Source organism: Puma concolor, chromosome A2 (assembly GCF_028749965.1).
Source record: "Puma concolor isolate L17-30 chromosome A2, mPumCon1.1.hap2, whole genome shotgun sequence".
NCBI classification, from domain to species: Eukaryota; Metazoa; Chordata; class Mammalia; order Carnivora; family Felidae; genus Puma; species Puma concolor.
In genome coordinates, this window is record NC_141668.1 from 146383073 (window position 1) to 146409949 (window position 26877).

The 26877-nt window shown below is 38.2% G+C and overlaps 2 protein-coding genes across 7 annotated transcripts in view; one reads left to right on the forward strand and one right to left on the reverse strand.

Moving 5' to 3' along the window:
• Nucleotides 1–1583: 1583 nt before the first annotated feature.
• Nucleotides 1584–26877, reverse strand: part of APPL1 (adaptor protein, phosphotyrosine interacting with PH domain and leucine zipper 1) — a 56091-nt gene continuing 30797 nt past the window's right edge. For 2 of the 3 annotated variants that reach the window (XM_086697849.1, XM_086697847.1), the window contains 5 exons: nucleotides 26816–26852; nucleotides 26054–26200; nucleotides 25428–25478; nucleotides 25049–25138; nucleotides 20448–24042 (listed from right to left, as the gene is read on the reverse strand). In XM_086697849.1, coding sequence (XP_086553975.1) covers nucleotides 23896–24042; nucleotides 25049–25138; nucleotides 25428–25478; nucleotides 26054–26200; nucleotides 26816–26852 — 472 coding nt within the window. In that variant the 3' untranslated portion in view covers nucleotides 20448–23895. Of the gene's footprint in view, nucleotides 2530–20447; nucleotides 24043–25048; nucleotides 25139–25427; nucleotides 25479–26053; nucleotides 26201–26815; nucleotides 26853–26877 lie in introns of those variants that run through there. The other variant, XM_086697848.1, reaches the window with a different exon arrangement.
• On the forward strand, nucleotides 2421–26815 carry ASB14 (ankyrin repeat and SOCS box containing 14). 4 transcript variants are annotated; one of them, XM_086697850.1, is made up of 10 exons: nucleotides 2421–2542; nucleotides 4479–4532; nucleotides 4981–5114; nucleotides 5212–5370; nucleotides 7971–8216; nucleotides 10661–10832; nucleotides 11288–11831; nucleotides 13653–13806; nucleotides 14564–14759; nucleotides 23965–26815. In XM_086697850.1, the coding sequence occupies exons 1-9, from the start codon at nucleotides 2421–2423 to the stop codon at nucleotides 14740–14742; spliced, it is 1764 nt and encodes a 587-aa protein (XP_086553976.1). In that variant the 3' UTR covers nucleotides 14743–14759; nucleotides 23965–26815. The 4 variants fall into 4 exon arrangements, with proteins under 4 accessions (XP_086553976.1, XP_086553977.1, XP_086553981.1 ...); XM_086697851.1 differs by lacking the exon at nucleotides 23965–26815 and adding an exon at nucleotides 16232–18711; XM_086697855.1 differs by lacking the exon at nucleotides 7971–8216.

Genomic DNA, 26877 nt, shown 5'->3' on the forward strand with positions numbered 1-26877 from the left:
GTATCTTTGTGTCCTTCTTTTAAATGGTTTTTGCACTGTTCTCCTCCCTGGTGTACCACTCTTGACTGCAATACAGCCTTCTAGAAAACATGAAGAGAAATGTTTCTTGAAAGCACATGAAAAGTCTTTGAGGGGCACCTGGGTGACTCGGTTGGGCGTCCAACTCTTGATTTCAGCTCAGGTCGCGACCTAACGGTTTGTGAGTTTGAGCCCCATGTTGGGCTCTGTGCTGATGGTGTGGAGCCTGCTTGGGATTCCCTCTCTCTCTGTCTCTCTGCCCCTCCCCTACTTGCACTCTCCCAAAATAAACTTTTTAAAAAAATTTCTCTAATTTATTTTTATAATTCAAAGTAAATGTCATATAAGGAATCGCCTTATATTTAATTGCTTTTTAAAAATTATTGCTATTATTAATTTTATAGGGGAAAGCATGTGACAGGAAATTTTAAAACTCAATAAATGAACTTTTTTTTTTTTTTAAAGAGAAAAATCCTGGGGCGCCTGGGTGGCGCAGTCGGTTAAGTGTCCGACTTCAGCCAGGTCACGATCTCGCGGTCCGCGAGTTCGAGCCCCGCGTCGGGCTCTGGGCTGATGGCTCGGAGCCTGGAGCCTGTTTCCGGTTCTGAGTCTCCCTCTCTCTCTGCCCCTCCCCCGTTCATGCTCTCTCTCCCAAAAATAAACGTTCAAAAAAAAAAAAATAAAAAAAAAAATAAAGAGAAAAATCCTTGAAACTTTTGATATATATGTGAAAATCATATTTGGGGAAACTAGATAAAATTTTTAAATTTTTTAAGAATGTTTTTCATTTTTTGAGAGAATCTGGAGCAGGCTCCAGGCTCTGAGCTGTCAGCACAGAGCCCGATGCGGGGCTCAAACCCACACACCGCGAGATCATGACCCAAACTGAAGTCAGCGGCTTAACCGACTGAGCCACCCAAGCGTCCCACTGGATAAAATTTAATATCAGAAATTATCTGTTTTCACAAGTGTGCAGTCATTTCTTCAGCTTCAAGAGTAGTTCCCTTTCTACTCACTTACCAGAGATGGTTATAAATGAGGAAGTATCAAAACAATTCCGGAAGTAACCCCTTACATCATACTTTTACAACATCAGCTCCATTTCTCACAGTCCCCCGGGCAGGAAGCGTACAGAGGCAGTAAGGTGGCTGGCGGCAGGCCTGTCCACCCCAGGCCATAGCGTGCTTCTTGGCATTTATTTCATGTTTAGTTGGAAATACCAAGTGTCTCTTCATTATTTTTAATAGTTAATGTTCTCATTTAGTATATACATTCAAAATATTAGTATAGATTATCGATTTTAAGACATTTCAACAATACAGAATTACAGTTGAAATTTTATTATCTTGTATGTGGAATTAATTCCTTCCTTAGGATTCCCAGTACACTTTAGGCTGCAGCTCTGTAGCCCAAAGAAAATGTAGGTGCAGCTACCCAGTGAATCAGGACTGTGGGGACAGTCCCTTTGATAAATCGGTCAGAGAAAAATGGCCTCTCAGATGAAAAATTGATTCTGGTCTGCAGTGGCCATGAGCAGGAGAATGAATTCACTTCACACAGCCAACCCCTTGCAAAAGCATTTTATACCAGGAATAAAATGTTTAGTCCTTTAAATTTGATGAATATAGCAGTGAAGAGAAGGGATCATGTTTCCAAATAGAGCTAAACCCCATGTAAAAAACAAGGAGAATGTGCCAGACTGTCTTATGATCATGTATTTATAGTAAAGCTATTAATGGAATGGCCACTACGGGGAGGGGAGACCCTAAATAGAAATGAAAATCCTGATGTGCTAATCTTACAGTGAGAACTTCCATGCTCTCCTAAAGGATATAACAGAAGGTAAAAAGTCTGGTATGTGATTGAACCTATTCTATGATACAACAGAAATGTTATTTTAAACAACTGAGTTATTGCCTAAGAAAATACATTGTTTTTTACTACCACTATTCCTGTTATATGTTGTTATTATGAGAGTGCATATATTCCTATGATGTGTTTATTTTTAATATTTGCTGTTGCAGCATAAAGATGTTTTGGGTGAGGGCTACAATCACTGAGAAAAAACTCATAAGCCAGGTCTAAAATAAACCATTACTTTCATAGTTAAAACGACACTGACCCAAGTTTTATACGGAAGGTTGATTTTCCTGAGTAGGCATTAAGTAAATGGCTAATCATGGCAACTTCTAATTTATATTGAATTTGTGGCAGTCCAGAAAACTCTTTTGAATTTATGGGAAAAAAATGTAATGGGTTTTTCTAAATCTTGCATTTGCTTCATTTATCACTCCTTTCAATTTTGTAGTTTCTGAGTTTCATTTGTAATGAAACTGATAATCTTTTCGTAACTGGAAAAATATTGTCAATTCATTCTGACTTGAAATCTGTCAGCATCTCACATGGATAATTACGCCAGTGATGAAGACACAGATGAGGACTTTGATACCCAGCTCATCATCCAGGAGAGTTTACAGGACATTCACAAGCCGGGAACTACACAGCAGGCACCTGCAGATGAGAGGTAATGGGATCTCATTGGTGATGTACTGGAAGGATTCAACAGTTAAGACTTGTCATTAGTATACTTCTAGTGTTGTGATAAAAACAGGAGAGGGGGTCAAAATCCATTTCAATTATCATTTCAGTATCTATGAGACTTGAACAATTTGGAAAGAATTCAGAATGTAATTAGTAAACAGTTGAAGGAGGTTAGGAGCAGCTCTACATGAGGATTTGCAGACTGGAAACCAGAAGAAATACATTAGGATGTGAAAGACTAGAGAACTCTAATGCACCCTGTCTTTGGGGAGCCAAGGAAATGCACAAAGCTAAGCAATACACATAGAAAATTATCAGCCTTCGTGGGGAGATAGAGCAAGGTCCAGTCTTTTGATTCATATCAAAAGAAGGAATTATGTAAACTTAAACCCAGAAGAGACTAACCCTTTCTGAGGTGTGTCTTCAGAATTCTGTAATGACGGCACTAGAAAAGGACTTCATGGGTCCCTCGCTGATGTAAAAGAATCGCCCTGGAGGTGGAATGTGCACAGCCAAGCACACCTGCTCAGATGCTCTCTGACTGATCTGCAACCTTACCCACCCCACCCCCCCCAGCAGTTACTATTGTTTTTCAGGGGTGATAAAAGTTGTTTGCTTGGGGTGGTGACCTCTATTTGCCTGCTGGAGGTAAAACTGGATAAATGTGGTTTTAGCTCTAAGAGACTTTGTAATTAAACATAGAGATGTTGAAATACGTTAAAACTATACTTTTTTTTAAAGTAACAAACTCACGGAGTGATCACTTTGTGCTGCACTATTTTTAAGCATTTTTTAAATATTGACTCATTTAGTTCTCATTACCTTTCTATGTTGTAAGTACTGTTATCCCTGTGTAGAAATAAGAAGACTGATAAGCACAGGTAAGTGTTACCCGAGGTCACAGAGCTGCTAGGTAAGAGGCAGGCAGTCTGGCTTCAGCGTCTCTTTACCACACTATTCCTATACTTTTGTGTTACATTTAAGAATAATCTTTAAATAGTTAAAGTTTTGTAAAGAAATTGGGTTTAGGGGCACCTGGGTGGCTTCAGTCGGTTGAGGGTCTGACATCCACTCAGGTCATGATCTCATGGTTCATGACTTCAAGCCCCACTTTGGGCACACTGCTGTCAGCACAGAGCTTGCTTCGGATCCTCTGTCCCCCTCTCTCTCTGACCCTCCCACACTTGCACTCTCTCTCTCTCACTCAAAATTAAAAAAAAAATTGGGTTTATTAGATTATATTAACCTTGTGATTAAAAAAAATTTTTTTTTAAATTTTTTTCAACGTTTTTATTTATTTTTGGGACAGAGAGAGACAGAGCATGGACGGGGGAGGGGCAGAGAGAGAGGGAGACACAGAATCGGAAACAGGCTCCAGGCTCTGAGCCATCAGCCCAGAGCCCGATGCGGGGCTCGAACTCACGGACCGCAAGATCGTGACCTGGCTGAAGACGGACGCTTAACCGACTGCGCCACCCAGGCGCCCCTGTGATTAAAATTTTTTAAGTTCATTCAGTAATTAAGTCATGATTTTAGATTGGAAGGCATAAGATTTTGAGGACTGAAATATTTTACAGAAATTGACTATAGTTGTAGATTTCAGTTATTAGACTTGCAAGAATTATATGGAACTTAGGAAGGCTTGCTGACTTGGTCTACCGGAGACAGGTGGAATAATGCCACCCCCCCCCCCCCCCCCCAGGAAGACAGACACAGGAGACCGATTTCCCTGGAGCATGTTTAGGGTCACACCACATATATTTTGGAAGTATTCCCATTAAGCCTCATTTTCAGAGTTTGTTGTAAGAGTTCATCCTTGGTTAACTACTATTGCCCTTATTGTTTCCTTTTGTTTTTTTGTCACATGCCTTTGTTTTCCCTCACTTTGGGGATTACATATATATTTATTTTCTATGCAGTTCCCATTCCTTTGCGAGCGCTGACTATAAGAAGATAATTGAAACAATAGAGACAGTTAAGTACTCTTCTTATTCTATCCCCTCCAACTTGTGGTAAGATGTGATGCTGACAAAGGACAAAGGGAAGCACTTCCCCTCTGAGCTGAGGAAAGCCTAGAAGCAGGTTCTCCCAAATGCTCAAAACTGTGGGGGTGTCCAACGCTGATTGTCAATAGCCTGCGAGAAAACACCACAGCACCACTTAGCCAAGAGCTCCTGGGCTCCTCGGTGGACTGGGCTCTTTCTTTGTAACCACACGAGCGGTGGCCACTGGCTGGGATGGTATGGAACACTAGGCGAACACCTGCTTGTTCGTCCTATGCCATTTGAACGCGTCTCTCATAAAGGGTGGTGCTAGAACTCTGTCGTCTCGTGCACTAACCTTGATGGTGGAATTCGGAAGCAGTATGGGCTGCCTTGTGTGTGTGCCAAATGTGAATCTGTGCCCATTCGACTCGTTAATAGGTAAGGAAGATGCACTGGCACGCCTGACCAAGTGCCATTCTGCTTTTGATGAAGCAGATGAGATAGGCTGGCTTCCCCTGCATAAGGCTGCGGTGCAATTAAGCAAGAACATTTTGGAAATAACCCTGAAAGGTAAGCTCCCTTCACAACTCTTCCTGATGCTTCTGAGAAATGAATTTAAAATTTATTTCTGTATCTTAACCTGTGTGGTCTAATGGAATTATTTCAGCTTCAAAACCCAGTGTGTGGGAGCAAACCACCCACAGCGGGGAAACGCCACTTTTTTTGGCTGTCAGCAGTTGCCTCTTAGAAAACGCCAGTTTTCTTCTTGTCAACGGCTGCAATCCAAATGCCAAGAATTCTGAAGGCAATTCTCCTCTTCTTACAGGTAAATTAGTACCTTGTTTCTGGAAAACAGTCTGTCATTCTGAGTGTCCCCCATCCCAGAGGTTTTGAAGGCAACTTTTTAAAAATTTTTCTTAGTTTTCATCTTTTTTTTTCAACGTTTATTTATTTTTGGGACAGGGAGAGACAGAGCATGAACGGGGGAGGGGCAGAGAGAGAGGGAGACACAGAATCGGAAACAGGCTCCAGGCTCTGAGCCATCAGCCCAGAGCCCGACGCGGGGCTCGAACTCACGGACCGCGAGATCGTGACCTGGCTGAAGTCGGACGCTTAACCGACTGCGCCACCCAGGCGCCCCTCTTAGTTTTCATCTTAATTCCAGTTAGATAACAATGTTATATTAGCTTCAGGTGTATAATATAGTGACTCCACACTTCCATATAACACCTGGTGCTCATCACAAGTGCACTCCTTAATCCCCATCACATTTCACCCACACCCCTGCCCCCTGCAAATAGAAAGGCAGCTTTTTGTACATAGTTGCAGTGCTGTCATTCTGGTCCCAACTGACCCATGTCATGGGTACCTGACCCTCAAGCTTTCTACAGACTTGCCCTTGAGGTGGCCTGAGGCAAAATCTCTGCCAACTGGCTGATCATTTTGCATTGCATGGTGTCTTAACCAATTAATTTAGGTGTAAGAACGATAAAAGGTGAGCAGAGTAGGGAGAGGCAACCAATGGTGGGGTAAAGACGGCAGATTGAATACAAATGGCTAATTTTCCTCCCTCCTGAGTCTTCACTAAAATTATAGTCAAGAAATTGTCTTAATGAGGTAAGATACAAAAGAATGAGGAGAGCAGGAGAGGAGGCAACAACAACACAGTTTTTTAAAACCTAGAGAGCAGGTGGATGAATACTCAGTGACAAGAAAGCCAACTCAACTTGGTAGTGGGGAAAGCAGCACTATTACATCAAAGGCTTGGAAGTTGTTGGCGGCAGTTACCTCGTGGAATGTGGGTGAAGGACAGGCAGCTAACAGGAGGATTGGTTGAACCCTATTAAGGAATGAGTAGCCAGAGTGGTCCCTTCTCCCAAACCACCCGAGTTCTGGACATTTATCATCTGGGAAGTTTAAACAGAGGCTCTCTGGATAGGGGGGGGGGGGGGGTATTAGACAAGGGTGGGAGTACTGGATTGAAAATACTGGAGGAATTAAGCATAAGCCAAGACCTCCCAGCCCTCCTCTTCCACCAGGATTCTAGAAAGATGGCAACCAGAACTTTACCCTCCAAGAAGAAGCTTCTCTGGGGAATATGATATACCCAAAAAGAAAGAACTGAAGGGAGTGAAATTGGGGGTTCCCCAACAAATGGCCCAGACATAGCAACATATAGCTATGACCACACTCCAAGAGCGCCTCCCAACATTTAGGATTCCCAGTCAGCTTTTTAGTCCCCAACTCTTAATCATAGCAAAGGACTTAATCATAGCAAATCAAAGCAGATAGCAAAGGACTATCTGAGAAAAGTCTTCAACAGAGATAAGAAACTTGGAGGAGACAGACTATTTAGGCAAAATAAAATGTAGGGGGAAATTAGAATTCATTTAGAGCAATTAGTGAAAACTAATGAAATAGGATATTACCAAAAAACTGAACAAAACAGAACCAAAAACACTCTTGAAAATTAAAAGTATGATAGTAGAAATATAAAACTCAAAACAAGTGCTGGGAGATAAAGTTTAGGGAAGTTTCCAGAAGATAAGAAATGGGAAATAGGAAAGAAAAAGAAAAAAACTAGGACAATCTAAGAGGAGCAACACATGAATCTCAGAAACGCTAGAAAGAGAAGAGACAAGATGGAGGTGGTATACCATCATGAAATAAGTCAAGAAAATGATTTCCTAAAACAAAGGACATGTGTTTCCAGAATCAAAGGGCACACTAAGTGCCAGCTCAATGAGCTAAAAAAAAGACCCAACACCCTTGGCACTTGGTATTTCCAGTCCTACAGCACTTTCTATGGCACATTATAAACCGTTATAGACAGAATTCACACTGATTCAACATCTGGCTCCTAGCAAGATTCCTCATACACAGTGGGTGCCAATAATTAACAAATGGATAGGGAGATGGATACAGTAAATTGTTTTAGAATCTTGAAGGACTTAAAGGTTATCATCCAAATGCGAATGATAACAGCATAAATGCAGAAAAACCAATTAGAAAATTTTAACAAAACACGAGGTTACAAATAATTTCATAATTACTGCTGTTTTTGTTTTTCTTTGTTTAAAGTACCCAGGAGCATTTCTAGGACTGTACCGGGTACTTAAGTTCCCATTTTCTTGAGGGAGGAACACAAAAATGATAAATGAAAATTTTATATGTTTTGTTTTTCAGACACATAAGCAGCCAATAGACAGTAACTGTTCATGGCTTACAGAAAAGACAATAGGGTATTGATGTAAAACACTATTGGTATTATTTGATATATGCCTCATTTAACAGTGTGTTTCCTAAACACAAAATGTTGGCACAGGGGGGTAGCTAGGAAGAGCTCATTAAGAAGCTTGAGGGACACTGGCTAATAAGATACTCTGGCCATAATTTCCTGGTGACATTTCACTTCCAATTTCCCAGCTGTTCTATGTGACTCCTATGACATGGCTGCCTTGCTGATCAGCCACGGGGCAGATGTCAATCTTCGGTGTACCAACGAGAGGACCGCTCTCCATGAAGCAGCCAAACTGGGCAGGCAGGACATAGTAAAGTTGCTGCTGGTTTCTGGGGCTCACCCTGATCCACGGAGCTCCTATGGATTCACTCCTCTTGCTCTTGCTGCCCAAAGTGGATACACTGAAATCATGGAAATGTTACTGCAGAAAGGCAAGATTTTCTATACGGTCAGCACACCCCCAAGGGATAACGTGACGCAAGCATCCTCCTTTTTGTGAAGAGCTTCAAGATGGTAGAAATTAACATTTTATTTAAGCCTAACAAATGTCTGATGAAAGTATGTGTTAATACTGGCTACTAAAAAGCCTAGAGATTGAACAGTTCTCATTTGATGTGGAGCAATTTCCCTAAAATTACTAGGATGCACCTTACTCTAGCATAATGTTCCCCGACCATGCTGAGGATGGTCAGTTTTTAAATGTTTTGCCTGTTGTCCTTTTCTAGAGTCACAGAACAAAAGTCCTCATATTACCCCCTACATGTTGTCTCTGCTAAGTCATGAGGCACTCCAATGTGTTATCAGATGCTCCTGGTGTTGGGAAGTTTTTCCTGATTGCTCCTCTTTGGGTCCCAGTTCTTCCTTTAGTAATAACCAAAACCCTGAGAGAAGGGGAAGGCAATTTACATTTATTGAGTACTTTCTAAGCACCAGGCAATAAGCTACCGCTGCCCCACGTGATCTTCTAAAACCCTAGGAAGTAGGCATTATCGTCACTTTACACTTAAGGAAAGAGGGTCAGGGATGGTATCAGTTGCAGGACTTCCTTTTAAACGTGCCCTCTCCTGCCACCAATTCGAGATCTGGTTTAACTGGCAGAGTCCTTGGCTCAGAGAACTCTGCAATTTATTGGCTTTGAAGAGAACCCCCACTGATGACCCTGTTAAGTGAAGCAATGTAGTATCTAAAGCTTTTTTTCAAAGCAAATCTTTACCAATATTTAATGAACTCCCAATATTAGAATTACCTTTTGTATTCTCCTTCCTGTCTGTGTCCAGAAACCTTATTTCTTTCTTTAACAATACATGGTCCTGGTCTTCAATATTCTAGACTACAGAGATTCCTATATTTAAGAACAACTTTCTGCTTTTTAGACTTACCTGAAACTTTACTATCATACAGGAGAGGCTGTTGTAGTTCCCAATCAGTGGCCATAAGACATTTTAAGTAAGATGTTTTAAATGAGCAACAGCAGAGATGTCTAAAGTCATTAGCTAGAATAACAAAAATAAATACTAGACCCTTCATCTACATAACAAGAGTAACCTTTTGTGTAGATCACTGATTAAAATATAAAGAGAGGCACCAGATTTTAAATCCTTAACTCTAAAGAAACCACATCGGTTGACCTCAGTGAATACTTTCCGAGGTAACTCCCTTATGATGTAATTTGCACAAAGTGACATAACTAGTAAATGGCAGAGCCAAGATTTGAAACCACATCTGTCTCGTTCCAAATCATGTTACTTTACTGCCCTGCATTATTAGAGTGGAAACACGACTTCATAGAAATAGGCCCTGGGTCTGGTGTACCTGTATGTGAATCCCGAACTGCCTTGCTTACCAGCTGTGCGTCTCTGGGGAAGTCACTTAACCTCAATGAGCCATGGTTTTTTTCTCTTTAAAAAGAAGATACTAGCACCTGCTTGTTAGGGCTGTTGTTGTTTAGAAAGTATGCACACAGGAACCTGCACATAATGAGCACTCATCCCATGGAGGCTTATTAGACATTTCTTCATGCATTCCAGGAGGGGGGGGGCGGTTCTTAATCACTGTATTCTGATGACTATGGAGTCTATTTACTAATTTACTATTTACTAATTTAAAGCCACTACATCTTTTTTATAGGAGCTGTGAATAGGCCCCGAATGATCTCCTTTCCCTTTGTCCATTTTCAAAGGTGACTCTTTCTTCAAAACCCATTTTACTGAGAGGCCTTCTGCAACTGACCCAAAACTCCTTTCTCCTTCCTTCACCATCCAGTTCCCCTCAAAATCCAGAACTGAGATCTTTTAGAGGACATTTTGCCTACAACTGTACTCTTATTACCCACACCATCACATGACAGCATATCGGGCACTACAATTTATCCTTTTAACTATTAAGTCCCCAACTTCAACAACAAACAATCACAGTATGTCTTACTATGAACAGCTACCTAAGAACATGTGAAAAAAAAGAACAAACACCCATTTTTCACCATAACATCAACAGATGGCATGGTGTTACAGTCCAACAGGATTGTTGGTACCATCCTATACATAAGGGTGGGGTAAGTGGACTTTTATAGGCTAGTCTGGAAATAAAATCTCCTTTAAAAGGATTTCTCCTGGAATTTGCAAGTTCCAAACAATTAACTTATAAAGTTACTCTGAAAGCCAACCTACTTTTAACTGAGAGATTGCTTGTACCATTTCTTCCTTCCCCAACTACATTATAAACTGGCTGAGAGCCAGTTTATTTATTTCTTTGACTTTGTAGTGCTTTGCTCAAGTGGCTGCTTAATAACTGCTTTTTGGTAGTGCTTCTATATTAAGAATGCATAAGCAGTAGAGCGGAAAAGATTTTTGCATAACAAGACTTTTTCTCCTCTTAGGAGCTAATGCTCTTGGTCAGGCCTCTGACTCTTCTTCCATCTTACTTGAAGCCGCCAGTGGAGGAAATCCAGATTCTGTGACTCTCTTGCTAGAGCATGGAGCTGATGCCAACATCCCTAAGAATTCAGGCCACCTTCCCATTCATGTTGCAGCTGACAGAGGCCACTTGTTGTAAGTTCAATTACATCACCACAAATAATAGAAATAGCAAAAGCTGTGGGGTTTCTTTGGAGCAGCTCCTGGGAACTTTATATTCTTCTTCTCTGATCATATAATTCTAACACCCTTTTAAAGATAAACTCAACCAGTAAGACAGTGAAGTCAGGCATCCTCTGTAACCACAGAAGAGACATAAAACTATTTTATTATCGGGTCTTTGGGCAATAAGGGGAGCTCCCGGTCTCACTAATTGGACTAATTCTGAGTTTTATATCTAGACAGTTTTATTTAACTTCACTAAGTAGCTGAGCATTTACATGCAGGAATTATACTTTTTGGGGGTTGGGGGTTCTAAATGCCACCTGATACTACTACCACCTGTACTAGTATATAATAATCGTAAACAGGTTAATACTACATCTTAAACAAAAACAATTTTTTAAATACCCCCTGAAACTCTTTCTCAGAGCCCTGAAGATTTTGGTTCCAGTTACGGATTTTGCTGCCATTAAGCAGAGTGGCATCAGTCCGGTCCACTGTGCAGCAGCAGGAGCACACCCCCAATGCCTGGAATTCCTCATCCAGGCTGGATTTGATGTAAATTTCATGCTAGATCAGAGAATTCGCAAACACTATGATGACCATAGGAAGTCAGCTTTGTATTTTGCTGTATCAAATGGTGACCTCTCTTCAGTTAAGCTGCTTCTGAGTGCTGGAGCTCTGCCCAATCAAGACCCAGTTAACTGCCTCCAGATAGCCCTAAGGATGGGCAACTATGAGCTGATAAGTCTGCTGCTACGGCATGGGGCCAACGTCAATTACTTCTGCAGAGTCAACCCTTTACATTTCCCATCAGCACTGCAATACACATTGAAAGATGAAGTCATGCTCAGGATGCTCTTGAATTATGGGTATGACACAGAGCGATGCTTTGATTGTCCCCATGGAGACAAAGTTCATCCTTGCTATACTTTTGAAGGCTGGACATCTACAGTTATCAAAGACACTATGGTAAGTGCACAGTATTGTATCAACTTATACAATCATTATTAGTGGCCCTGGACTACACCAAGAGATAAGACTCCCTCCATTCTCTCCAGAAGATCATAGTTCAAAAGATTTTTAAGTTTATTTGAGAGAGAGAGAGTGAGCAAGAGAGAGCAGAGGAGGGCAGAGAGAGAGGGAGAGAGAGAATCCCACGCAGGCATCATGCTGTCAGCACAGAGCCCAACGTGGGGCTCAATCTCATGAGCTACCCAGCTACCTAGCTCAACTGAGCTCCCCAGGAACCCTGAAAAGATTTTAATGTGATAAATACGTGGTAAAATAAACATGATGGTAGATGTAAAAAGTACAGAAACAGTTCAGAGGGAAGTGATTTAACTTTACTTAGGGAGTTTCACAAATGAACTAGCATCTGAGTAAGGTTTTAAAGAATGAATGTAGTCTTACAAACTAGTTATGTTTTTTCTCTGAAGTGCTGAGTCATCGAGCTAAAATGTTTCTAGGGTCCTGATACCTGTATCCCTTAGTTCTTTGGCTATCTCTTTTAGGTCTAAAATTTGATTAAATAGGTTTCTTTGGCCACCTTTTTAATGAGAAAGAAACACAAAAAATGCAGTTGACTACCCTTTTCTTCTTGAGATGTGTTCCTCCTGTGATGTCTGCATCACACCAGTCTATTTCACCCCCAACCGGTCATTTCTATTTTCCCCAACTTGAGCTCATCCCCAACTTTTCAAAAAGCTGCCACTCTTCAAGTTTCACAGGTTACCTTCTCAAAAAGACCCTTCCTTACCCATCCACCATTATCTAAGGTAGTTGTCTTCCCTAATCTTCTGATAATGCTATTTCTTTTATAGCACTTACCACTTTCTGAAATTATCTTTTTAACATTTACTGATTACATGTCTCCTCCACAAATACATCAGTGTAAGTAAGCTCTTGTTCACCACTTTCCTCAGCTTAGAGATCTGTGCTCAGCACACAGATGCACTATAAATACCTGAGTTCATATTAAAATCAAAAATTAAATAGTGAACGGAGAAAGCACTTTGAATCAATTCTGGAAAGCCAAGGCAACATATTAATATTGTATTATTAGTTTTAGGTTATGATTAATGTAGGAGCTGGCATTTAGGTGTATATCATCTTGTATTATTTCCTGACTTATTATGTAGTAGTACTTGACTTCTTACATGGGCATCTTGTCTAGGAGCATGTACATTACCTACCGGCAGAAATGATCATATCCTTCCTTCAGGCATGAGGATAGGAGTAGGTTGTGAATGGCAGAAAACCCCAAATGAAAGTGACTTTAATAAGGTGGCTCATTCCCTTCATATAAAGGCCACAGGTAAACAGCCTTCTAACTGGACAGCTCCTGACACAGGAGAAACTTGCATCCACATTCCAGCCAGCAAGGAGGCAGGCAGGCTGAAGCAGCACACACCGTGTTCTTTTAAGTGCATTCTGGGGGTTGCTCACACTTCCACTCACATCTCACTGGCTAGAACTTAAGTGGCCACGTCTAGGTGCAAGGAAGCTGGAGAGGTAATCTTTATTCCAGAGAGCCGTGTGGCCAACCAAAGGGAACAATGGATATTAGATAACTGTCTCTTTCACACCCTGATTACATCTTACATAGTTCTGAAGATACAGCAGTTAAGTATTTTTCCAAATGTCAGAGCTAAGAAATCATTTCCTTGTTCAATGCCTAGTTTATAAATGAGGGGCTTGAGACCTTGGTTCCTAACTTTGAGTTTAGTGTTCTAAACCCCATAGTTACTCCAGTTTTTCATTTGCTTTCATAGTTCCAATTTTCTTCCTTAGTTCTGTGAAGTAATAACTTTGTCATGGCTGCAACATCTCTCTGGGAAGGTTGTTCGAGTGATGCTTGATTATGTTGATCAAGTTCGAATCTGTTCAAAGTTGAAAGCTGTGCTCCAAAAACAAGGGCTCTGGTCAGAAATCCATTTTATCTTAAGTGAGTATCCTCCTTTCTTCTAAAAGATTATTACCAAAAATAAAAGGTATTCTTATTTGTTTCATAAAACATTCTCTTCTGGTTAAAAGCTTTATCTAAAGAAACCAAGGAAAATACTATTCCTCTCTAAAAAAAAAAAGTTACTATTTATTACTTACTTTGTACTTCTTATCATTTCCCAGTAGATAAAATCTGTTAGGTAATTACATATTATATGGTAGGTAATGCCTTTCTCCTAATCCCGTGGAACACTGTACATACAGGAATTAATAAAAGCTATGAAATGGCAACAAAAACAGGGATGAGAAAAAGTGAAGATCTAAGCCCGCAGAGAATATCAAAGGATGCTCCAAACCACATTCTTTCACAGTAGCACATAAGTCAAATTAAGAGTTTCTTTCATCTAATTTCCCCGTGGGTGGTGATCTTTTAGTTCTCAGCCTGATCCAGAGGGACAGGACAGGGCAAGGGAGTGGTTAATACACAAAGATTTAAGGATTTCAGGTCTCACAGGCCAGAGCCACAACTGATGCCAGTCTTTGGATTCTTAACTTGACATGGTTCTGTAATCGTATCTACAGGAAGGGTTGCAAAGAGAAGGGAAAAGCTGTTTTGCTTTTAACTTTTCCATTTCAACACAGCAAATGAAAATTTTGGTGGCTTAAGTATAACATACATTTGCTGACTAAACCCTAAGATCACTAAAAGAAGGAACAGCTCTTTTCCATTTGGATAACATGTGTTTCTCTCATTTCAGCAAACCCTCGATCCCTCAAACATTTGTGCCGCCTAAAGATCAGGAAGTGTATGGGGAAGTTACATTTGCGCTGCCCTGTCTTCATGTCATTTCTTCCATTACCAAACCGTCTAAAAGCGTATATCCTTTACAAAGAATATGATCTTTACGGACAAGGGATTTTCACAGGAACCTGGTAATCAAACTGGATGAAAAGGTATATTTCTTTGAGTTGCATTTCTTAAAATTTGACTTGTTACATAGGATTCATTATTTCTCACTTTACCTAACAACTAAAATCTCAATGCAAATCTACACGTTCTTAGTACTATTTCTTAATATTCTTTTTTTTTAATTTTAATGTTTTTTTATTCTTGAGAAAGAGACAAAGACAGAGCATGAGCATGAGTAGGGGAGGGTCAGAGAGAGAGAGGGAGACACAGAATCTGAGGCAGGCTCCAGACTCTGAGCTGTCAGCACAGAGCCCGACGTGGGGCTCAAACTCACAAGCTGTGAAATCATGACCTGAGCAGAAGTCAGAGGCTTAACCGACTGAGCCACCAAGGTGCCCCCTATTTCTTAATATTCTTAATATTGCTTCTCAAGAGCATTCTGAAAGGCAGTTAAAAAAAAAAAAAACCAAACTGTGAAATTTCAATTAACAGAAATGTATCAGTTCTCACTCTGTACTGATTTAATATTAAATGTGAGAATCTACATTTCTACATGCTCAAAACAGTAAATGTCACCTTTAATAATTTAAAAGGATTCTTTTTTTTTTTTTTTAATTTTTTTTTCAACGTTTTTTATTTATTTTTGGGACAGAGAGAAACAGAGCATGAACGGGGGAGGGGCAGAGAGAGAGGGAGACACAGCATCGGAAACAGGCTCCAAGCTCCGAGCCATCAGCCCAGAGCCTGACGCGGGGCTCGAACTCACGGACCGCGAGATCGTGACCTGGCTGAAGTCGGAGGCTTAACCGACTGCGCCACCCAGGCGCCCCTAATTTAAAAGGATTCTTAACAGTAATCCTTTTTAGAGAGAAGTACATACGTAAAATGTCTTAGTAATTACATTGAATAAAATACTGACCCCAGTACTTGACCTACAAGTTAGCTGTTCTTATGCAAAAGTCCCAAGGCCAGCTTAATGTCTGTTTACTTGTAGAGTCCTGTACTGAAGTGGAGTAATTTGGTTAACTGAAACAGAACTTTCAATTGCAACGTCATCATTAATAGGAAACATGCAGTCCTTCTTGCCATAAAACCCTGGCTAAGGGTTCCCATTTACTGGTTAATGTTATCACTGGAATAGAAATTAAACGGGTTTTCAAATGGCTTATGTTTTTCTGTACTGACTCTAGTGCAGTACTGGACACACAAGAGGGGCTCACTGATAGCAGCTGTATTTATTAAATTATTTATTTTTTTAAGTTTATTTATTTTTGATAGAGACAGACAGCATGAGCAGGGGAGGAGCAGAGAGAGGGAGAAAGAGAATCACAAGCAGGCTCTGCACTGTCAGCGCAGAGCTCAATGTAGGGCTTGAACTCATGAACCATGAGATCATGACCTGAGCCAAAACCAAGAGTCAGACGCTTAACCAACTGAGCCACCCAGGAGCCCCTTTTTAAATTATTTAAAAATTTTTAATTCTAGTATTTAACATACAGTGTTAAATTCGTTTCAGGTATACAATACAGAGATTGAACAACTCTATACATTCATCCGTGTTCACCAAAAGTGCACTCCTTAATCCTTATCACCTGTTTCATTCATCTCCTCACTGACATCCCCTCTGGTAACCATCAGTTCTCCATAGTTAAGAGTCTGTTTCTTGATTTGCCTCTTTCCCTATGTTCATTTGTTTTGTTTCATAAATTCCACATATGAGTGAAATCATATGGTATTTTTCTCTGACTTATTTTACTTAGCATTATACTCTCTAGATCCATCCATGTTATTGCAAATGGCAAGATTTCATTTCTTTTTTATGGCTAAATAATATTCCATTGTGTATGAATACCACTTCTTTATCCATTCTTCTATTAGTGGACACTTGGGCTGCTTCCATAATTTGGCTATTGTAAATAATGCTGCAATAAACAGAGGTGCATGTATCACTTTCAATTAGTGTTCTTGTATTTTGGGGGTAATACCCAGTAGTGTGATTACTGGACCATATGGTAGTTCTATTTTTAACTTTTTGAGGAAACTCCATACTGTTTTCCAAAGTGACTACATCAGTTTGCATTCCCACCAACACTGTACGAGGATTCCTTTCTCTCCACATCTTTGCCAACACTTGTTTCTTGTGTTTTTTTAATATAGCCATTCTGACAGGTGTGAGATATCACATTGTAGTTTCGAGTTACATCTCCCTGATGATGATGTTGAGCATCTTTTCATGTTTATTGGCCATCTGTAGGTCTTCTTTGGAGAAATGTGTATTCATATCTTCTGCCCATTGTTTAACTGGATTGTTTCCTGGGTGTTGAGTTGTATCAGTTCTTTATATATTTTGAGAACAACCCTTTATCAGATATGTCATTTGCAAATATCTTCTCCCATTCATTCAGTAGGTTGGATGCCTTTTTGTTTTGACAGTTTGTTTCCTTCACTGTACAGAAGACTTTTATTTTGATGTAATCCCAATAGTTTCTTTTTGCTTTGATTTCCCTTGCCTCCAGGGACATATCTAGAAAAATGTAGCTATGGCTGATGTCAGAGACATTACTACCTGTGCTGTCTTCTGGGATTTTTATAGTTTCAGGTCTCACATTTAGGTCCTTAATCCATTTTATTTGTGTATGGTGTAAGAACGTGGTCCAGTTTTCCCAATACCATTTGTTGAAGAGATTTTTCCCCATTGTATATTCTTGCCTCCTTTGTCAGAGATTAAAAAAAAAAAAAAAAGATTGGCCATAAAATTGTAGGTTTATTTCTGGATTTTCTATTCTGTTCCATGGAGCTATGTGTCTATTTTTATGCCAGTACCATACTGTTTTGATTACTATAGCTTTATAAGGTAACTTGAAGCCTGAAGCTGTGATTCCTCCAGTTTTTTCAAGACAGCTTTGACTATTCAAGGTCTTCTGTGGTTCCATACAAATTTTAGGTTTGTTCTAGTTCCGTGAAAAATGCTGTTAGTATTGTGATAGCAGTTGCATTAAATCTGTAGATTGCTTTGGGTAGTACAGAGATTTTAACAATATTTGTTCTTCCAATCCATGAGCATGGTATGTCTTTCCATTTCTTTGTGTCATCCTCAATTTCTCTCATCAGTGTTTTATAGTTTTCAGAGTACAGGTCTTTCGCCTCTTTGGTTAAGTTTGTATCTAAATAGTTTGTTATTTTTGGTGCAACTACAAATGGAAGGATTTTTAAAAAGCTTTTATTAAAATTCCAGTTAGTTAACATATAGTGTAATATTAGTTTCACATGTAGGATTTAGTGATTCAACACTGCCAAACCCAATGCTCATCACAAGTGCACTCCTTAATCACCATCACCTATTTAACCCATCCCTGCACCCAAATCCCCTCTGGTAACCATCAGTTTGTTGTCTATAGTTAAGAGTATGTTTCTTTGCCTCTTTTTCTTTTAATTTCACTTACTGTTGCTTCCTTATTAGCGCATAGGAACGCAACAGATTTCTGTACATTGATTTTGCATCCTGCGACTTTACTAAATTCATTTATCAGTTCTAGTAGTCTTTTGCTGGAGTCTTTACGGTTTTCTATATATATCTGCAAATAGTGAAAGTTTTACTTCTTCTTTACCAATTTGGATGCCTTTTATTTCTTTTTGTTGTCTAAGCACTGTGGCTAGGACTTTAGTACTATGTTGAATAAAAGTGGGGACACTGTACATCATTGTCTTGTTCCTGACCTTGGGGAAAAGCTCTTGGTTTTTCCCCACTGAATGTGAAGTTCACTGTGGATTTTTCATATTTGGCCTTTATTATGTTGAGGTATGTTTCCTCTAGACCTACTTTGTAGAGGGTTTTTTTTTTTATCATGAATGGATGTCATACTTTGTCAAATGCTTTTTCTGCATCTATTGAGATGATATGGCTTTTATCTCCTTTCTTACTGATGTATCATGTTGATTTGTGAATATTGAACCACGCTTGCATCCTAGAAATAAATCCCACTTGATCATGATGATTTTCTTAATGTATTATTGGGTTCTGTATGCTAGTATTTTGTTGAGGATTTCTGCATCTATGTTCATCAGAGATACTGGCCCATAGTTCACTTTTTTGGTGGTGTCTTTTATCTGGTTTTGGTATCAGTGTGATACTGACCTTATAGAATGAATTGGCAAGTTTTCCTTTCTCTTCTATTTTTTGGAATAGTTTGATTAGAGTAGACATTAACTCTCAAATGTCTGGTAGAATTCACCTGTGGAGCCATCTGGTCCTGGACTTTTGTTTGTTGGAAGTTGTTACTACTAACGCAATTTCTTTGCTGGTAATTGGTCTGTTCAAATTTTCTATTTCTTCCTGCTTTATGTAAAATTATGTTTCTAGGAATTTATTTCTTCTAGGTTTTCTAATTTATCAGCATATAATTTTTTATATATTCTTACAATTGTATTTCTGTGGTATTGGTTACTTCTTCTCTTTCATTTATTATTTTTTTTAATGAGTCTGGCTAGAGGTTTATCAATTTTGTTGATCTTTTCAAAGAAGAACCAGCTCCTGGTTTCAGTGATCTAGTTTTTGTTCCAATTCATTTATTTCTGGTCTAATCTTTATTATTTCCTTCCTTCTGCTGCTTTGTTTTGTTCTTTAACTCCTTTAGGTGTAAGGTTAGGCTGCTTTGAGATTTTTCTTGCTTCTTGACATAGACCTATACTGCTATAAACCTCCTTCTTAGAAACGTGATAAAAGCAGTTATAGAATGTAGGTTAAATTTTTATTTCTGTATATTCTGTGCTGAAGGTAAGTACAGGTTTCTGTACTTGGAAAGTGAGGAAAGTGAAGAGACATGCATTCAGCCACACCTGTGTAGCATTTCGATAGCACATCAACAAGAACAGAGTGATGGGTAGGATGATGTTCATTTTCACCACAGGCCCAGTCAACTATAGCCTTGTTATTTGTATGTTTAGTGTTAGTATACTTTTTTTTTTTTTTTTTTTTGCATAATATAGTCATCTCAGGGAAACTGAAGTTAGAGAATTTCTTTCTGATGTGGAGATTCATGGCTATACATTCAGTAAGCACAGACTTAAAGTTACTTTTAATGATATGATTTTCACATTCAAACTTGCAAAATTAGCTGGCATGAATAATTTTTATTTTTTTAATCAAATTGTGGTGTCTGTTTTAAGTGGGTAGCGGATTATAGATATGTCAATATACAAATATATTGAGGATATACATGCACATAGATACATAATTCTAAAGTTAGTTTTATCTACTCCCTGGACCTTCTAAAAGTATATACATTTTATAAAACTCAAAACGAATTGAAACAGATACTCCCAATGGAAGAAAAGAACTTGGTAAGTGCTATAGGAAAGTATAAAGAGCACATGGGATGAATATGCATTAGTATTAAAATTACACATCAAGCTCACTTAAGCTGGTGTACACAGTATCCTGCGCCTTTAAATTGTTTCTTTGAATACAGCAGGTATATGTTGTCTGTAACATGTCTAGGGGTAATTCCTGAAACATCTATTTTTCTAAAAGAAAGAAGTCACTAGTGATGAATTAGTGTTATGTCCCAGTAAGTGACTGCTTTTTTTCGTTTTAGCTGTTATGGAATTGCAATGGGCCTAGATGTGTAACTGTAGTGTCATAACATATTAAGAAAAAGTCCATTTGTTTCATAAGCATCATTTGGAGTTAGAGAAATAAAATTGAGTATATATCAAATACCTCATACAAAAAAGACTATACAAAAATCATGGACTTTATTATACTTTAAAAATCTTCTAACAGCATAGTTCCTGAAACCTTGTCAGAGAATACCTACTTTGACAAAAAATAAGCTCTCCACCCCACACGTATACCACCATTACATAAAAATTGAGTTCTTCAAATTCAATTCTAAAAGGAAATGTAGCATGATTTTTAACTGTATATATGCATGATTAATAGTATCAGTGAGATAAGAATTAACCAATTCACTTAACATTACAAAATCACCAAATATACAAAGCAGTTTTGCACATTAGTTATAACTTAATCCCCAGTTCTCATATTAACTGAAGTAAATTACATGAGTACAAGCCACAAGAGACTAGTTTAAAAGTGTCGTATAGTTCCAGTTTCAATGTGTGTCATTAATGTAGAACAAAATCTCGTGAAAGAAGAGTAAGTCAAACTTGCTAAAAAATAAAATGAAAGCCTTGCTTGCTACAATCAGTGTGTTTGAATATTTTAAGTACAGTTTGAATGCTAGGAGGTCGTTGTCAAAACCAATGTTAGTATTTTCATTTTATTAATTAATTCAGGTAGCAGAAGGTTTTGTAATACATGGGATCTTGGGGTCTATCAGCATTTATAAGATTCAAATCTTAAATATTTGTAGCTCCTACATGTAACTCAAAATTAACATCAGATGCCTTTACCACACAGGATTATATGTTATGTAATGTGTTACGCATACCCTACTCCCCTTTTCCCAAGCATAAAAGTAAACGTCATTTTTACCACCCCTAGAGCCTGAGAATTCTTTTGAAATTAAACACATACTAGTCATTGTAGAAATAGCAAAAACAAGACTGGCCTTGGGAACTTTGTCCAGTCCCTTGTTAGCAAGTTTTTAAAATTTTGAAAAGGAGAAGCAATACTTAGTTTCCTGTCTACTGATTTCATTACCATAGTTATAAAAGTACTGTTTGTATAGGTAGCAGAATGCATAGCTGAATTAGGTAGACTTACTTTCTTTTCTTTTAAAGAATCAGTTTTGTTAATTTCTAAAAACCATCAAGCATAAGTATGAATCTGAGAAAGCTATCCCAAATTCTAATTCAATCACCACCAAAGCATCCAAGAGCCAGAAGGGATTTCAAAGGGTAACAGACCAAGATCAGCTTTAACATTATGCAGAAACCCATGGGCAGCCTTCGTCAAACAAAAAGGAGAGTTTCTTAAAGTTGATGCTTAAATATCTGTAGTATGGAATAGTTCACATAGTTCTAGAGCAATGGAACAAAAGTTGAAATATCTAAAATTGTTAATCCCACATTCGATTTGGTGTTGGAATGCTCTTTGGTCTGATCTGTGGACATAAGTGTATTATTGAGGAAATTCCTATCAAAACATGACTTAAAAGGAACTACCTAAGTCTGCCGGTGCCTTTAACTTTAGCCTTCACTTTGACCCAGAGTACTAACAAAGGGCAGCACTTAGTTACCGTGCAAAGCGCCAGCCTCGTAAAACTGCCCCTAATGCTAACCACCTTCCTTGTAGGGTGACAAGTTTCATCTGAACCAAGCGAGGCAACAACTGAATAGTATAAACAAAAGACTTAATGAAACAGAGAGCTTACTAATTCTCAGAAGGGTCTTAAAAGCCGGACCTGCCATGGCTAAATCAAGTGCTGACCACAGAAATTTCGACTTCTACCAAAGGAATGACACACAAACTATCAAGAAAGCATTCCCATTTAGCAAGCACAAAATCAACTGTCTTCAGAAAGTATTCTGTAAATTTCTACTTTTTTACTATCTGTTTTGGTAACATAAGGCTTCAAAATAATGATTATCAAGTAATCATTATTCCCATTTGGCACATGGATAAAAAGAATATCATGATCCTATATATAATTATTCCCTTCCACAGAAAACAGGGTGCATACCGTGTGAAACAGCCACACTATATTGTGAGAGCTAAAACAGATGCTGCTTCTAAACTCAGGACTAACACGACTATATCAAAGAACAAAGGGCTTTTCCCCTTGTAAAATTAGTCTTAGTGGCTGGCAAATCTCTTGAAAATTTTAGTTATGTGACTATTTTACTCAATATAATTAACCTGTCTCTATATAGTTTTACACGTGAAACAAAGGAACATAATTTCTATCAGCAATGTTAAAAATCTGAGTAAAGAAAAAAAATCAAAGTTTTGACATAGAGGGAGGCAGCAGGGAAGTATCATTTAACCTTGGCACTAGGCTAAAATCCTTCCTTGGTCAACTCTCTTATACCGAACATTCAATTTCCTTTCAATATTTCATAGAATTAGACCTTTTACGCATTTGAAGAGTAGAAGTATGTACAATAACTAGTGCAAATTATTCTATTCTCATATATTAGTTATTTGCCTTTGTGGATATAAAGTGGTGATCAGTATTTTATCAAAACATGGAATTATGAAAATACTGTGCATATCAGTCTGAAATTTAAAAGATTACATTTTCTAAACTAAACTCTGGGCATTTTTACTTTAAGCAGGCAACAACCGTTATAGAATTTCTTTTGAAATGTCACTTGATTTTCAATAAAAATTATTTCACGCAATGCAGAAAATATGATGTATTATCCTGTAACAATAATATCTTTACATTTTAAGTCCTAATCTAAAACGTACTTGAACAAAAAAAATCCCTTTTAATAAATTCCAAAATCTTATTTTAACCATTACTGCTCTGCAGCAATAATTCAAGTTCCAACCTGAGAACTAAGAATAAGATAATTAAATGCCAAGGGCTGTATCAATCCTGAACTGAAGACACTTAAGCTTCTTTCCCACTGGCATCAGGTGTCATACATCAGAGAAATGTGAGCAATCCCAGAAAGTGCCCTGAAATCACAGTACCACCTGCCACAATTTGAAACCTTAAGCCTAAAATCTTTTTTCTAATTACTTTATAAAAGTTCTATTGCACATTTAATAGTTAAAATATTTGCAAACTTGTAGAATTCTCTGTATAAAGGTTTTGAACCGATTCAGTTGAAAGCTTCCTCACTGCCAGCAAAAATGTTCCTAATGAGAAGAGGAAGCATATCCATGAATATCTGAAGCTGAAGAATAAATGGTTTCTTATGGTCACAGCCAATTACAACACAAGAAGTTCACAATTTGAAGGAAAAAAGGCTTGAACAAGTGTTAATTCCTCAGCAATCTACTTCAAGGAGATGAACAGGTTTCTTTTAGACATGTGGAATTTGATGTTACTGCATAGTATATCATTTTTAAGGAAAAAAAAAAAAAACAGTGCATACCTAAGTGGTCAAGGTCAATCTTATTTTAAAAAATGAAGTTAAAACAGGTAAATATAAACTTTAGTCTCCTTGGTATATCAACAAAGTTGTTACCTTGTGCCATTTCACCACAGAAACCGTCAATAAATTCCAAGGGGGGGTAATACCAACCAAAAAGCAAGGATAAGTTCATGCTTCTGACTCTCTTTTCTTTCCTTCTTCTCCCAAATCACTCTCTTCTGACTGGCTACTGCTAAGGACAACAAACTGCCCCTCACTACTGGCTTGGTTTGGTCTACTGGAAGCAGCTATCAACCGACTTTGTTCTTCTAAGTCCTAGTAGAAAAGACAGAAAAGAAACTAAGTTTGTTTGCAATCAAATGCAAAACTATGCATTTAAAATATGTACTTGAGAGCTGCTCAATCTTTCTGTCATGAACATGTATGCATAACTCTGGCAACTTACTGAAAACAAAGGCTACACACAACCAGTGCAACACCAAAGTGAAATTTGGCACCATTTTAGAAATCCTGTAAAAGCCAACATTTCCCTCTTCTCCATTTCTATGGCTAACAACATTCAGACCATCGTTATCTTTCACTACATATCACACCAAAAGGCTCACAATGGATCACTCCACAGCCCTTCCCTTCCACCTCTCTGTCCAACTTACCTTGCTAAATCAGCCGTTGCCCTCCTCAGCCTAACCTAGCAAGGAAGTCTCAACTTCAGTGTCATCGTCACGTCCCTTTGTCCATAAGTCCAATCAATTCCCAATTCCTGCTGATCTGTGCTCATTAAGTATCCCGCAAATTTCTCTTTTCTGTTGCTACTGCCACCACCCATAACTGGGTCTGACAATCTCATGTATCACCATCTAATGCATTTTCCAGATTTTCTCTGAAACTTGCCTAACTTAAAATTATCCTGTTGGATGGACAATGATTTGACACTGCTGGTAACATTAAATATTTACATAAATATATGTTCATTCCTCGAGGCCAACACAGCTTCCAGCAATGGCAGTTAAGTCTATATACACACAGCCTCTCAAAAGACCTGCTTTGATAGCAACAAACTTTGCTGGAATATGGAAATATAAGTTCTGGTATGTTTGCTAAACAGCAAGTCGACGACACATCGGTAACTATAACGTAAACATCCTATGAGAAGACAGATGTCTTCCTTTCCTGCTGCGCTATGAATCATCTGATTATGAAGTAGCTGAGGAAGCAGAAACAGAATTTCATTTGGAAATTCCAACCTGAAAGTCACAGTGCTGAATTAAGGAAACTTCATAAACATCATATCAAAAAAGATCTAGATACTAGGACTACATACCTTTTCGATTTGTTTTTGTTTACTGAGTTCTTTCTGTTGTTTCTCTTTTACCCTCTCTATTTCCTTTTGTTTTTCCGATGCCCTACGATCCTAAAACACAGATAAGTACAACTAATGAATTAAATATGAAACAACTTTAAATTTTAGACTTTTCAATTCATATGGCCTTTGTAACCTTTTCATATTTTTATATTTACATGAAAGCACACTAAAAATATACATTCTTAGTCATTTATCCAAATTCTAAATACTGCATCAGCAATAGTATCCACTGATAACCTTGCACAGCAAAATCATTTTATTTACTTGCTAATATGAAAGTTCTTATATTACTTTAGATAACATTCTTGGATAATTAATAAGTATCTTAGATTCTTACCAGTTCTGCATGCAAAGCTATCTGTTTTGCCAGTCCAACAGAATCACAAATCTAAAAGGGGAAAAAATAGGAAAAACTCAGCCAGTTCTCAAAGTAATAATTTCAAGTATCCAAATGGCTGGTGCAACTAGATTTACAACTCATTATAACACACTGCTTCAGACAAAACCTGATTTAAGAATGTTTCAGTCCCCAAACGAAGCACCTGTGTATTTTCTTCAGAGTCTGAGTTTCCGCTGCTGCGTCTCGCCTCTTTCACACACCCACCTTCCGGTTATCTCAAATTCATTACTGAGATGCTAAGGTTTGCAGAGAACTAAGCAGATGCTGATGCTGTTCTAAGCTGAAGACATCTGGAAAAGGCTGATTGCGGGAATATAGTGCAGTCCCCGAGTAAGGGAATGAGGCCAGAAGACTGCACTAGCGCTCAATGGCCATGGAAGACACAGGTCTGTAAGTGAGAAGGCCCAACATATCAGCTCAGATACCTTCAGAGCAACGGGCTTTGGTCAAACAACTCTGCTGAAGTAGGCCAACTTTGGGAGTTTTTTCCAGAAATCTTACTAAGAACTTTGACTATGATATATATTTCACAACCTAAACACATTTTGAAAGGCCATGTATACCTTTTCCCCCTCATTGTTTGATTCAAATATGTAGCAGACTGATGACAGATTACTTTCACTTCTGCCCCCTGATGTCCGAAGAACAAATCCAAAAAGCCTTTTATTTTCCTGGTGTGTAGCATACAAAACTACACTGGGTAATGGAAACTGCCAAAGAAAACATCAGAAGCAAACATGAGATTTTTCAAACACTTACAACTGCACTCTTATACATAACAAACTCAATTACTAAGTTATATCATAAACAGAACATTAGAGCCAATTTTTTTTTTTTTAACAACATGGCAATCCAAGAACAAAAATGTCATATTTGGTTTGGATTACCAGGCAGAATAAGAGGTTGTTGAATGCTGAATTTATTAGTCATTTACACATTTTACAATAACAAGTAGAATAACAAAAATGCTCTATATTATTAAATGATTAAATAAGAGCATATACTTGCAACTATTTCAACCTAGATAACTATAAACTCAATCATGTTCACCTTTTAATTCCTCCTGTGTTTATCCCTTAACCAGGCAGCATATATCATATCCTAAGAAAACCTAAGTATCACAGCAGATTGCACAATTCTTTAAGTTGCATGGAATGTTCAATTATAACTTTATGGGGGAAGATGTCCACCATCAGCTTAATTATAACTTAGTCAATCATAATTACTACCATATTTCAATATATAGGTTCAGAATTATTATAAAGATACACATTTGTATGTGCACAGAGGGATTTCCAATAAAGCTTTAAACATGCCGAACTCACCGTGAGCCTTGTAACTTGTGTCTGTGGATCAATTAACCTATAATTAAAATTTTGGAAAACAT

Bases quoted from the DNA above. Each gene is read 5' to 3' on its own strand.
- ASB14 (XM_086697850.1), top strand. From the start codon at position 2,421: ATGGATAATTACGCCAGTGATGAAGACACAGATGAGGACTTTGATACC. The intron at 5,371-7,970 runs GTAAATTAGTAC...CCAATTTCCCAG, and splicing joins CAATTCTCCTCTTCTTACAG to CTGTTCTATGTGACTCCTAT. The intron at 8,217-10,660 runs GCAAGATTTTCT...TTCTCCTCTTAG, and splicing joins GGAAATGTTACTGCAGAAAG to GAGCTAATGCTCTTGGTCAG.